The sequence below is a fragment of the Palaemon carinicauda genome, chromosome 30, assembly GCF_036898095.1.
Source record: "Palaemon carinicauda isolate YSFRI2023 chromosome 30, ASM3689809v2, whole genome shotgun sequence".
Classification (NCBI taxonomy): Eukaryota; Metazoa; Arthropoda; class Malacostraca; order Decapoda; family Palaemonidae; genus Palaemon; species Palaemon carinicauda.
The window spans coordinates 25881133-25894987 of record NC_090754.1 but is presented as its reverse complement, the minus strand read 5'-3'; the positions used below and the strand labels follow the sequence as shown (position 1 = coordinate 25894987).

At 37.4% G+C, this 13855-nt stretch overlaps 1 protein-coding gene across 1 annotated transcript in view; it reads left to right on the top strand.

The window, feature by feature from the left end:
* The first annotated feature begins 10148 nt into the window (after positions 1 to 10148).
* Positions 10149 to 13855, top strand: part of LOC137622935 (macoilin-like) — a 130196-nt gene continuing 126489 nt past the window's right edge. The window contains 1 exon segment of the mRNA XM_068353510.1: positions 10149 to 10374. Coding sequence (XP_068209611.1) covers positions 10295 to 10374 — 80 coding nt within the window. The 5' untranslated portion in view covers positions 10149 to 10294.

Here is a 13855-nt window from a genome sequence, read left to right as displayed (position 1 = left end):
CCCGAGGGTGAGCGAAGCCCTTTGGTCCCCCAACGGTTGTTGAGAGAGCTGAAAAGGCGTTGCTATACGGGCGGCTGGCGACGGCGAGTACTGCTGCAGAAGGTATGCGTTGACGGCGTCATAGTAACGATGAGAGGTGTAGGGGGGATGGGGAGGCGGGAGGAGCGAGTCACTCCGGGGTCACCAATGTGACGGGCCAGGAAGAAGGGAGCGAAGATACAAGCATATTATATACAAAAGGAATTATGTACAATTGTGTGACACACGGTTGGTACACTTCCTTCCCTTGCTTCTTTTACAATCTCTATGGACCCATTCTGTTATTCTTAATGTTCATATATTTTCTGCCATTCTCATTATAAGTCCTGCATATGCCAATTTCTTCTTCAGGCATGTTGCTAAAATATCCTCTATTTTAGTTTGCTCTCGTATCCATGTTGTTCTGTTTTTGTCTCTTAGTGTTATTCCCATCATTATTCTTTCCAAAGCTATTTGAATTGTAACGAACTTGTGTTCTGTGGCTTTAGAAAGGCTTCAAGGATACAGGTAGGGCCATCTCACTAGATGCTTTTATTTTTAGAGAAAATGTAAATTCACCTCTCATAATCTCATTTTGTTTACCAAATACTCTCCATTCCATGCTTATCCTTTTAATTTCGGTCTCGTGTCCTAGGGAAACATTTATTGTCAGTCCTAATTATGTATATTCCTTAACAATCTCTAGAGGCTCGTCCATAATTCTAATCTATTGTCTCTCTGCGTTTTCATTGAACATTATCTTAGTTTTGCTCATATTAATTTTCAGTCCAACATTTCTGCTTTCTCTATTCAAGTCGTCTTTCATCTTTTGTAATTCCTCCTATGATTCCCTAAACTCAACTATGTCATCTGCAACTCTTAAGTTATGAAGGTATTTCCCATTAATATTAATTCCTACATTTTCCCAATCTAAATTCTTAAAAACTTCATTTATATTAGGCATGCTGCGAATAATTTATATGAGATGGGGTATCCCTGTTTAACTCCTTTCTCAATCAGAAATTTTCTCACTATCTTTATGTAGTTGTAGGATTGCTGTACTTCTCTTCAAATATTCTAACATAAGATTCTTCTATTCCTTGTTATTGAAGGGCTCCCATTACTGCTGAGATTTTGACAGAAACGAAAATCTTTCTCATAGTCTCTAAATGCCATGCATAGTGGTTTGTCATACTATGTTGATTTTTTCATTAGCTGGTTAATTACATGTTCATGTTCAGTTGTTGAATACCCACTTATAAAACCTGCCTACTCTCTAAGTTAATATAAGTCGAGCTGCTTTTCTATTCGCCTAATATGATCTTTGTAAATATTTCATATGTTACGGAGAGTAAACTTTTTGGGCGATAATTTTTCAGGTATTTTGTGTCTCTCTTCTTATGAATTAGAATATATATATATATATATATATATATATATATATATATATATATATATATATGTATATGTATATATATATATTATTATTATTATTACTAGCCAAGCTACAACCCTAGTTGGAAAAGCAAGATGCTATAAGCCCAAGGGCTCCAACAGGGAAAAATAGCCTAGTGAGGAAAGGAAATAAGGAAATAGATAAATGATGAGAATAAATTAACAATATATCATTCTGAAAACAGTAACAGCGTCAAAATAGATATGTCATATATAAACTATTAACAACGTCAAAAACAGATATGTCATATATAAACTATAAAAAGACTCATGTCAGCCTGGTCAACATAAATACATTTGCTCCAACTTTAAACTTTTGAAGTTCTACTGATTCAACTACCCGATTAGGAAGATCATTCCACAACTTGGTAACATCTGGAATAAAGCTTCTAGAATGCTGTGTAGTATTGAGCCTCATGATGGAGAAGGCCTGGCTATTAGAATTAACTGCCTGCCTAGTATTACGAACAGGATAGAATTGTCCAGGGAGATCTGAATGTAAAGGATGGTCAGAGTTATGAAAAATCTTATGCAACATGCATAATGAACTAATTGAACGACGGTGCCAAAGATTAATATCTAGATCAGGAATAAGAAGTTTAATAGACCGTAAGTTTCTGTCCAATAAATTAAGATGAGAATAAGCAGCTGAACACCAGACAGGAGAACAATACTCAAAACAAGGTAGAATAAAAGAATTAAAACACTTCTTCAGAATAGATTGATCACCGAAAATCTTGTAAGACTTTTTCAATAAGCCAATTTTTTGCGCAATTAAAGAAGACACAGACCTAATGTGTTTCTCAAAAGTAAATTTGCTGTTGAGAATCACACCTAAGATTTTAAAAAAAGTCATACAAATCTAAAGAAACATTATCAATACTGAGATCCGGATGTTGAGGAGCCACCGTCCTTGACCTACTTACAATCATACTTTGAGTTTTGTTAGGATTCAACTTCATATCCCATAATTTGCACCATGCACTAATTTTAGCTAAATCTCTATTAAGGGATTCAGCAACCCCAGATCTACATTCAGGGGATGGAATTGATGCAAAGAGAGTAGCATCCTCTGCATATGCAACAAGCTTGTTTTCTAGGCCAAACCACATGTCATGTATATATAGTATGAAAAGTAATGGGCCAAGAACACTACCCTGTGGAACACCGGATATCACATTCCTATACTCACTATGGTGCCCATCAACAACAACTCTTTGAGAACTATTACTTTAAAAAAAAATAACAGTGCTAAGAAACGACCCAACCACTCCAAACTGTTTTAGTTTGAAAACAAGGGCCTCATGATTAACACGGTCAAAGGCAGCACTAAAATCAAGGCCAATCATATGAACTTCCTGGCCACAATCAAGGGATATCTGTACAGCATTGGAGATTGTAAGAAGAGCATCACATGCTCCAATGCCTTTACGAAAACCAAATTGCAAACTAGGGAGTAGATGATTACCTTCAGCAAACCTATTAAGACGTTTTTCCAGAAAGACGTTCAAAAACTTTAGATAATATGGGAGTTATAGAAATTGGGCGGTAATCAGTGGGACTTGAACTACCACAAACACATTTACATAGACGAGTAACATTACCAATTCTCCAACAAGTGCTAAAAGCTCCTCTTCTTGCTAACTTGCGCAAAATAACAGATAACTTTGGAGCTAAGAAATCTGCTGTCTTTATAAAAAACAAAGGAAAAATACCATTTGGGTCTACACCTCCATAAGCATCAAGGTCCATCAAGAGAGCTTTAATCTTACGAGATCGAAAAGCTAAACTAGTTAGTTTAGTCTCAGGAAAACAGGAATGAGGAAGTTCAAGTTTTTCATTATTCTGTTTACTGTCAAAAACATCGGCCAAAATGGTTGCCTTTTCCTTTGGACAGAGAGTGACTGAGCCATCTGGTTTAAGTAAAGGAGGAACTATTGCATCTACACCAAAGAGTGCAGATTTAAGGGTAGACCACCATTTATGTTCCTGAGTTGTACCAGAAAGTGTTTCTTTTATGGTTAAATTGTACTCCTTTTCAGTTGAGGCATAAACTCTCTGAGCAAAAGCTCGAAGCTGAGTATAGTTGTTCCAGGTCAAATCTGATCTGTTACCCTTCCAAAGATGATAGGCCTCCTGCTTCTCAAAATAAGAACGTCTACAATCATCATTGAACCACGGTTTGTCCTTCACTCGGTACCTTAGCACACGAGAAGGGATACGCCTATCAATTATGTTGACTAGATTCTTATTCATAGGGACAACAGGATCTACACTACTATATAATTGTGACCAATTCAAGCACAAAAGATCATGCAAAATCCCATTCCAGTCTGCTTGGGATTTCATATAAATTTTACATGAGTATGATATATCAGGGACAGGCTGCTCAGTCTTCACCACTAATGAAATCAAGGCATGATCAGATGACCCGACTGGAGAACCAACCTTACTAGTTATAACGCCAGGGGAGTCAGTGTATACGAGGTCCAAGCAATTACCAGACCTGTGAGTAGCTTCATTTGTGATTTGCTCACAGCCTGATTCAGAGGCAAAGTCTAAAGCTCTTAAGCCATGGAGATCGGTAGGAGAGATAGAACTTAACCACTCCCTATGGTGAGCATTAAAATTACCAACAAAGACAAAAGAAGCCTTTTTATCATCTTCTTGTATCTTAGCCATAATGGTAAGAAGACAGTCGAAGATAGAATCATCCATGTCTGGATTCCGGTAGAACGAACACAAATAAAAGTTGTTATGCCTGCCACAAACTTTTATTACCTGAATCTCATGACATCCACATTGATAGCAGGACTTATGAGAAGCAGGGTACTCGGTCCTAATATGCACCGCAATTTCCCTGGCCCTAGGGATGGCATCACGTTTCAACATTATTGTCTTCTTAAAACCAGTTATAAGGAGCTCAGATGAGTGCCTCATATTAGAAACCAAAGTTTCTGAGCACAAAAGAATATCATACTGTCTGGACGCAACTGTAAGGTCTTGAATATTTGCATGAAGACCACGAATATTGCAATACAGAAGACAACATTGACGAAATCTAAGATTTCGCTCAATGTCTCTAGACAGCATAAGAATTAATAGAAATAAAAAAGAGACATCATACTTAAAAACTAGATTAACAAGAATTAGAACAAAAACAATATGTACAGAATTATAAATAAAGTGATTGATGATACCCATAGACTATAGTAAAAAGTCAGAAAAACTGATCAACATGGAGGAGCCGATACACCATGCAAGGCTAAATACCCTCCAGGATAGCCACTTCAACTGAAGGGAGGACAGTAAGGATGGTTTTGAGAAGAAAAAGAATCAGAAAAGGAAAAGACAACCTCTTGATAAACCACTAGGCATCCATGGCCCTTCTATTAAGCCTGCCCAACACACCATTTCAAAAAACAAGAGGAAGAAAAAAAAATAATAATAAGATAGAATAGTGTACCCGAGTGTACCTTCAAGCAAGAGAACTCTAACCCAAGACAGTGGAAGACCATGGTACAGAGGCTATGGCACTACCCAAGACTAGAGAACAATGGTTTAATTTTGGAGTGTCGTTCTCCTAGAAGAGCTGCTTACCATAGCTAAAGAGTCTCTTCTACCCTTACCAAGAGGAAAGTACACTGAACAAATTGCAGTACAGTAATTAACCCCTTGGGTAAAGAAGTGTTTAGTACCTCATTGTTGTCAGGCGTATGACGAAAGACGAGAATATGTAAAGAATAGGCCAGACTATTCTGTGTAAGTGTAGGCAAAGAAAAAATGAGCCGTAGCCAGAGAGAGGGATCCAATGCATTACTGTCTGGCCAGTCAAAGGATCCAATACCTCAATGTGGTAGTATCTGTGTGTGTATATAGACACTTACACACACACACACACACACACACACACACACACACACACACATATATATATATATATATATATATATATATATATATATATATATATATATATATATATATATATATATATATATATAACTGCTTAGCATTAACAGTGTCACAATAGTTGTGTTAGGTGTTATATTAACCTTATTAAGTAACATTACGCACAACTGCATTTTTTGCAATATCATCTGTTAAGACTACACCTTTCATTGTCTTATTTTCTGCAATTTTTTATCTTAATTCATTTGACGATCATGCATTTATATGGTTTAGTCGTATTTTTTATTTCTTATATTGTAAAGCTTTATGGTCTGTTTCTAGTCTATTTTTCTCTTATTCATTTTTATGATTAGGCAACGGCTCATGTAGGTCTAACCACTTTTATGTTTTCCAATCTAAGAACCGATATCTGACCAATCCGAGACGAGTAATGTTTGGGATTATTGAAGGCATGCGCGGGGCAATTAGGCCTATTCTCCAAGAAATCTGTGTCACCTCTGTCTCTCTTTATACAGTATATAATGAAGAGATAACATTCAGAAGTCACACGAAGCATAAAATCTATGCAGGATATTGATGACCATTTTGCATGAAGCAAAATAGTATGGTTTGGCAGTGCCTTAAAAGATAATTCAGTCCTAAACTTCCTAATCAAAGCTAGCAAAAAAAAAAAAAAAATACTCTTCCGTTCCTTGATATCTTTGTTGAGAAAGAACAAACCCAATATGTCAGATCAGTCCCCGAAATCTACGAATATTGGCCAGTGCCTCAACGCACGAGGAGATTGTCCAGACTAATACAAGAGGTCCATTACCGGGGCTTATAAGGGCTTTCTCTCATTGAAATGATTCAAAAGCAATCAATGAAGAATTGGGACATATAAAACATATGTTAACGAACATTAGATATCCCAGTAACATCATAAATGAAATACAGAAAATTAATGAATTCTGCACGCAGGCCCAGGACTCAAATAAACACAACAAAAATATAATTCTTGCCCCCAGAGTACCCAATGAGTCTACGACCAATTTAATTTACAATTTAAATGCTCGGGGGAGGAATGTAACCCCTTTATGTATGCTACATTCGCCACATGACGACAACCCTCAAGAGGACACTTTGAGGTCAGTGCAAAAATGGTGTTATACATCAGGTTTTTAATGATGCATATAACAAGAAACCTCCATTACCTTGTCAGGGACACAGAAGTTTATCACGAGAAGGATAACTATATGATGATGGTGTTTGCTCAATGCAGTAGCCTGTGTTGAACGTTCAAGTTTCCTCAGACTATGTCTTCCCCTTCACTTAGGGACCATTCTGCAGCATGACCCCAGAACTTATTCTGGAGCCTTCAGGAACTGGCGTTGTGAGACTTCGTTGAGAATCAAGATAAAGCTCGAATGCAAGGACTTTGAAACCCTATATGAAATTTTAAAACTTCATTATAGATTCAAACATATAATGATTTCTTTGTATGTAGTAGGTTGGCCAGGAAACCAGACACCCATTGAGATGCTACTGCTAAAGAGTTATTGGGTCCTTTGACTGGCCAGATAGTAGTACTGTACATTGGATTATTCTCTCACGTTGAGGCTTATTTTCCCTTTGCCTGCACATACATCGAATAGTCTGGCCTATTCTTTACATATTCTCCTCTGTCCTCATACGTCTAACAACACTGAGATTACCAACACTTCATATCCGCTCAAGGGGTTAACTACTGCATTGTAATTGTTCAGTGGCTATTTTCCTCTTGGTAAGGGTACAAGAGACTCTTTAGTTATGGTAAACAGCTCTTCTAGGAAAAGAACACTACAAAATTAAACCATTGTTCTCTAGTCTTGGGTAGTGCCATAGCCTCTGTACCATGGTCTTCCACTGTCTTGTGGTAGAGTTCTCTAGCTTGAGAATACACTCGGGCACACTATTCTATCTTATTTCGCTTCCTTTTTATAAATTTTTATAGTTTGTACATGAAAGATTTGTTTTAGTGTTGTTACTGTTCTTAACATGATTTATATCAATTGTTAATTACTTCTCTTGTAGTTTATTTCCTTATTTCTTTTCACCAATGAGCTGTTTTCCCCGTTAAAGCCCTTGGGTTTCTTGCATCCTGCTTTTCCAACTAGGATTGTAGCTTAGCAAGTAATAATAATAATAATAATAATAATAATAATAATAATAATAATAATAATAATAATAATAATAATAATGTCCTGGTGAAAGTCCTTAGCCGAGGCAAAAGTTGAATAAATGGAGCTGGGCAGTAACAAATTCCACCTTTTCCTTCAAGACTATCCCTGAAGACAAGGAAGATTTCAGAAAACTAGAAAAGTGTCATCTTAAACAAAATATGTGAATCAAGAAAGATAACTGGATGTGTACGAAGTTTTGGAAGAGAGCTGCATTTTCTCTGCAACATTAGGTCTGGATTTTCAATATAAGGATTGTGGAAATTGAAAATCAATTTAAGAATTAAGAAAAATATAGACGAACTGTTTACGTAGAATGTGCAAAGTAAGAGAGAGAGAGAGAGAGAGAGAGAGAGAGAGAGAGAGAGAGAGAGAGAGAGAGAGAGAGAGAGAGAGAGAGAGAGAGAGAGAGAACTAATCATAAAAGTTACGTTTTATAGAAAGGCTTAGACGATAATGACTGACAATGTTGTAATATCAGTTGCGGACAGGAAGGGCATTAATATCAAGGGAGCACAAATGTCTGACTTTCTCTTAGCACTAGACAAACGGGAATTTTGAAGATTCTAGGCACGGTTACAGAGAGAGAGAGAGAGAGAGAGAGAGAGAGAGAGAGAGAGAGAGAGAGAGAGAGAGAGAGAGAGAGATAATGGTAAGAGTTAGATTTTTTATTGGATGGATTAGACATAATGGCTGACAATATTGTAAAGTCAGTTACGGACTGGAAGGGCATTATTATCAAGGGACCACCACAAATGTCTGAATTTGGAAGGTTCCAGACGCCGTTACCGAGAGAGAGAGAGAGAGAGAGAGAGAGAGAGAGAGAGAGAGAGAGAGACCAATGGTAAGAGTTAGATTTTTTATTAGAAGGATTAAACATAATGACTGACAATATTGTAAAGTCAGTTGCGGACTGGAAGAGCATTATTATCAAGGGACCAATAATGTCTGAATTTGGAAGGTTCCAGACGCCGTTACACAGAGAGAGAGAGAGAGAGAGAGAGAGAGAGAGAGAGAGAGAGAGCCATTATTTATATATATATATATATATATATATATATGCTGTTTAAATTGTGATCTTGATTGAATTCCACTGCGTAATTTCTTCTCTCTCAATGTCTGTCGTCAAAATTTACTCTGGTAAATTTTCGTTTAAGCCGTAATATCTCCGCTCTTATTACTTGCTTTTCAAAATGATTTTTTGAGAAAATTCATGTGATTCTTAAGAAGAGTTACAGTATTATTGGCTGTTTTATAGATAACACTGGTTCCTTTTCTTTGAACAGAATATAATACTGAAAGTGTGCTTAACAAACTCACCTTTTCACATTATTTTAGAAACTATGTAATACTGTAATATTGCCATCTTCGTTTATCAAGAATTCATTTTACCGCCAGGCTCTCTCGCATTACAGAACGTAACCGAAGTTCCCGGTTGTCAGATCGTATTCTCGAAAATCGTAAACACATGTAACATTACGAATGAAAGTAGTTTAAATTTACTTTTAGAGATTTATTAGAAATAAAAAATTCCTTTGCCGCCATGAAGTGCAATTTTGGACTAATTTGTAAGCTCTCGTAACTAAGCACTTTGCTTTCCAGAAATTTATTTCAAGCTTCTGCGCTCGAACGGTAAATAGAAAAAAAAAAAAAAAACTATTTCAACGTGAAAATGCATGGTTACTTTCGTCCTGCACTGCAAATTTCCCCTATCTGGATTGCCGTGTATAGTTGAGCTTTCAAGCTCAACCCCGACAAATGCAATGAAACTGTGACAATTAAATTTCATTCGTTTCAAATGTGCGATGAACTGATTAGAATTGCATCGGTATTGCTCGAGTTATTCGGCCATTTCTTGTTATTTGAAGGGTTGAGAATATGACAAACCTAGGAACGCATTATGTATCAAACAATTTTCGTAGTGATACTAAAATCCAAACTACTATATAATAAACATCACCGATGTAACGGCGGGCAGTTTACGAAACTCATCCACTGATACGTGTGAAAGTAGAGGATGATATTTCGGTAAAGGGTTAAAATAAACGCACGGGAAACATATCGCTGTATTGGTGACCGATGTCCGTGAATGTGATTACCAGTGATATGTTATAGCACTATACCGTAATTGTTTCCACTTCCCTAGTAGCCGTGTGCGTGCGCAAGTTGTCTTTCATGAGATAGCTAAATTTCCATATTCCCTTTGCTTAGCACTATTGCCATCTCCCGATTCATTTCCCCGTTAAACTAAGTACCAGAAAACCACGATGATTTTATTCATTTCCTTTATAATAATTGATTGATTATGAATTTGCTCTCAAATCACACAGAATATGTTTTCCCCTCGATAAATACTTAAAAAAGCCCCATTTATGAGAATTAGAGCCCTTAATATGGCAACATTGCTTTTATAAAAATGTCATTTTGGCCCGAAACATTTGGAATGGAAAGAAGAGGAATCCAAATGCTCTTGGATCCTCCATTTAGAACTCGACTCTCCTCTAAAGGAGAAAAGAAAAAAAAGGATATAAGAAACAAAAGACAATCGTCTTGTCTCGACTAAGTCCCTATGATTTGAAGATCTATGTTTGTAGATGGCTGACACAACAACAAAGTACTGTAGTGATTAGACTTATAATTTGCTTCTAAATGATATTCGACTTTAGATCTGTGTACTACATGTATGGAGTAAAGAAATAAAAGCTTAAATAATGAAGAGGAGAAATGTGGATTGTGCTAAGCTTCGTAGACCGATAAAACGGACCAAAGTTGGTGAAGGATTGTACGGAAGGTATGTATAATACCTAAATTGTAAATATGGCTGACCTTATTTTTGTTTTGTATGGGAGGACTTATTATTGTCATTTTCCATTGATATCGAATGATAATGACGGGGTAATTTACAGCGTCATCTTTGCATATTAAAATGTCGACGGATCTCGATTGTCAGAAGGTAATTATGTAAAGTTAATCTAATGTTGCAAGCCCATACAGTACATTTTTTGCAACAATGTTTTCGTTGGCATACTGACTTGACCAAATGGTACGATGATTAAATCAGTCCATTGCATATGTCTTACATTTATTTGCTATGGAATGACTTAAAACTCCACCGAATATAGCTTGTCAGTGTTGGAATTTTTTTCCAACCTGTTGTTGCATGCAATGTTCGATAGAATTGGCTTCTTGCTGGAAGTATTCGTATATGTCTAATTCTTGCTGTCCGTGGCTATTTCTGGTCGTGATTTTACACAATTCATTAGAGAATTTGTGCCAACATAGCTAGCTTAACTTTAAGCTTTTGGATATCAAGAAATATGTGAGTGAGTAAGTTAGGTTGAGTTTGGTCGACTCAACCTGCAGACATTAGTGTCAGCTTAAGGTTAGACAAGGCAGAGCTTATCATGTCTACAGCAGTCTGTATCTTCACATTTAATTTCAGATGCTGCTTATATGATGGACTCATTAATTCTTGACTCAACGCTTGGATGCAATGATAATGTTGACCTAACAGGCCTAGGCAATTTGTCTTATGAATTGATAATCATAGTATTTTACAATACCCCTAATAAAGAGAATAAGACATTTCATGTAATTTGAACAATTCTGCTAAAATATATGGTGTAATTATGTACAGTATTTTTAAAGAATTCTCCATGATAAACTGAAAAGCCATATTTTAAAAGGGTGTCATAATGTTCCCCACCTAACCTAACCTCACCTAGGACTCATATACTTACCTATTGGGGCTACATCCCTGTATAACCCCCATGGGCCTCCATGCCCTTAGCTTACTTCGAGTTAAGTTGCATCAGGTTTACTTCCCAAATGGCTTCCCTTCCGAGTCATGGTTTCCAGTTCTATCACCTAGTTTAACCCTTCCTAAAACCTAAGAAGTAAGTTTCTCACCCAGTTGTAAATTCCATCAAACTTTCAAAATGCTCTTAAACACTAGAGCAACACCTCATAATCCCTCTCAAAGGGAATGGCCAAATAATCCTAAAAAGAAAAAAAAAAAACATCCCCACTAAGTGACTATCAAAGAAGAACTTTCCATTTGTCAACAATGGAGCTAGCATCTCTCTAGAAGTGGAGATAGGTGATTTGCTAAGAAAAAGTCACTTTACAGTGGAGAGTGTAAAGGTTTACCTGTATCAATACAGGTAGTACAGAAAATGAGAAATAAGTTGTGACAGAAGAACCAAATCTCAAATTTTGTGAATTGTGCACAAGAGCTTTCTGTGGCAAGAGGAGAGATCAAAGCAAAATTTGTCACTTAGAACAGTACGAGTAAACGGAAATTTTTGATGAAAATAAATGTGTGTCAACTATAGGTCATGGGGTTCTTGATAGTGGGTTTGTAGATATCTATTTGATTATGTGATCTTCACTGTCTTAAGAAATATTGTACTACTGTTTAATTGTTTTTTTATTGCAAAATATTTCATTTCATTAGATTCAAGGGAATCTGTCAGCGTATATTATTGACAAAACCATCAGTAGAGAAGGGGGAATTGTTGATGTGGCAAACCAATCCATCAATGTCAGAAGTGTAGCTCGAGTCAATTTTTAATTTCATATTTAGCCTTCTCAGTAAGTCTAGTTTTGATCTAGCTCGGTGGTCATTTACAAGAAAGAACACCCTCATAATAATGAACGGAGAACAAGAGTAGTAGTTCATTAGTTGGTAAAATGGTATACCTAGCGAAGTTTCCACACACAAAAATAAAGTTGATAAAAGGGTTAAAGATAAAAATATATATCCTGAGATCATCGAAAGGAAATACAGAACTGTCTGGATCTCAGATGAAAAACTTGTGGCCCCTCACATAACCCAGTAACAGATAGTACTGTTCTGTAATGGCAGTGGCACTGGAGAAATATGAATATCTGGCCACCAAAGAAAATGGAAGTCATTTAAATTAACTTCTTGAAAGCCAATGTCTTTACCTAACTCAAACCTGATGAAAAGTGGGCTAAAGCTTGAAGTAAAAGTGATTTATTATTGAAACTGATCGGTTTGAAAAGAGATTAGCATTACTGTATGTGGTTTAGAGGAAACATTAAAGACAATTCTAAAGTCAAATTATTTAGAAGACAAAAAGATTACTAATCTATTAGTCCAGGTTTGCAATTATCTATGCAGTAGATATTTTCCCAAGAGATAAATGGATTTTTTTTTTTTTAGAAATCCTCTGAATACTGACAAATTTCTCAATTGAATTACATTGTTTTATCTTAAAAGAACTTGCTGTCCCTTTTGAGGTAGGTAAGAGCAGTTGGAGGGGCTTTCAAGTCAACCCATGCCATATTTTGCTTGGTCTCATATTGGCCAAAAAGGTGCTTAGGCACTGAAGAAGGTAAAATTACATTGTTCCCATACTAGAAAATCTTATGTATGGATTACCTTTCAGCGAAGCCTGAAGGTAGCCATTAGACTAAAAAGTGCGAGGTGGCAACCCTCCCTAACCACTTGGTGGGTGGCTGGGGGTACCCAGCCCCCTATATCAACTCACACAGCTGTGAACTATGTCACATTTTTCTTTTGGCTTGTAGAGAGCGGATGTTTCCTCTCTCTCCTCCCTAAGGCTTGCCATTGACTTTGTAATCACTTCGCTTTCTCTCTTTTCAGGTGTGACTGTTATTTATTCCTGATCCTCCAATGCAAACGTGTCCTGGTCACGAGGGTGGCGCTTGCGGTACCTTTATGTCGTCGGTTGAGACCGACCCTTATACTTTGTGTCCGACCTGTAGAATGTGTTGTTGTGAGCATGGTTCGCCCTGCGACGAGTGTCGGGAGTGGCCTTCCTCCCAGTGGGAGAAGTTTGGACGTTGTAGGAAGAAGGCTAAGCTTGATATTTCTCCCTCAGAGGCGAAGAAAGTGCAATCCTCCCCTTCCCGTACCCCCAAATCTCTTTCCAAAGCTGCTCCTGGCGCGCCTTCCTCCCCGGGGGGCGATCAAGCAGGAGCGCAGGTGGTCGTTTCCGCTAGGGAGGGCAATCCTCATCACCATCCACCTGTGGGAGGATGCCTGCAATGCCTCTGGCAGAGGTGGCAGCTTAACGGGGCAGACCCCAGGATGATCAAAGTGATCAGTGTAGGGTATCGCATCCCGTTCATTTAAACTCTCCCTCCTCTGACTCGGGATCCAATTCCTTAAAAGTTTCTATGCGAAGGGATCCATAAAGGGGCTGGCCCTCTGGGCCAAAGTCCAGACCATGCTGTAGAAGTGCGCTCTCCAAGAGGTCGAGGCCAGGTCTCCAGGCTTTCAC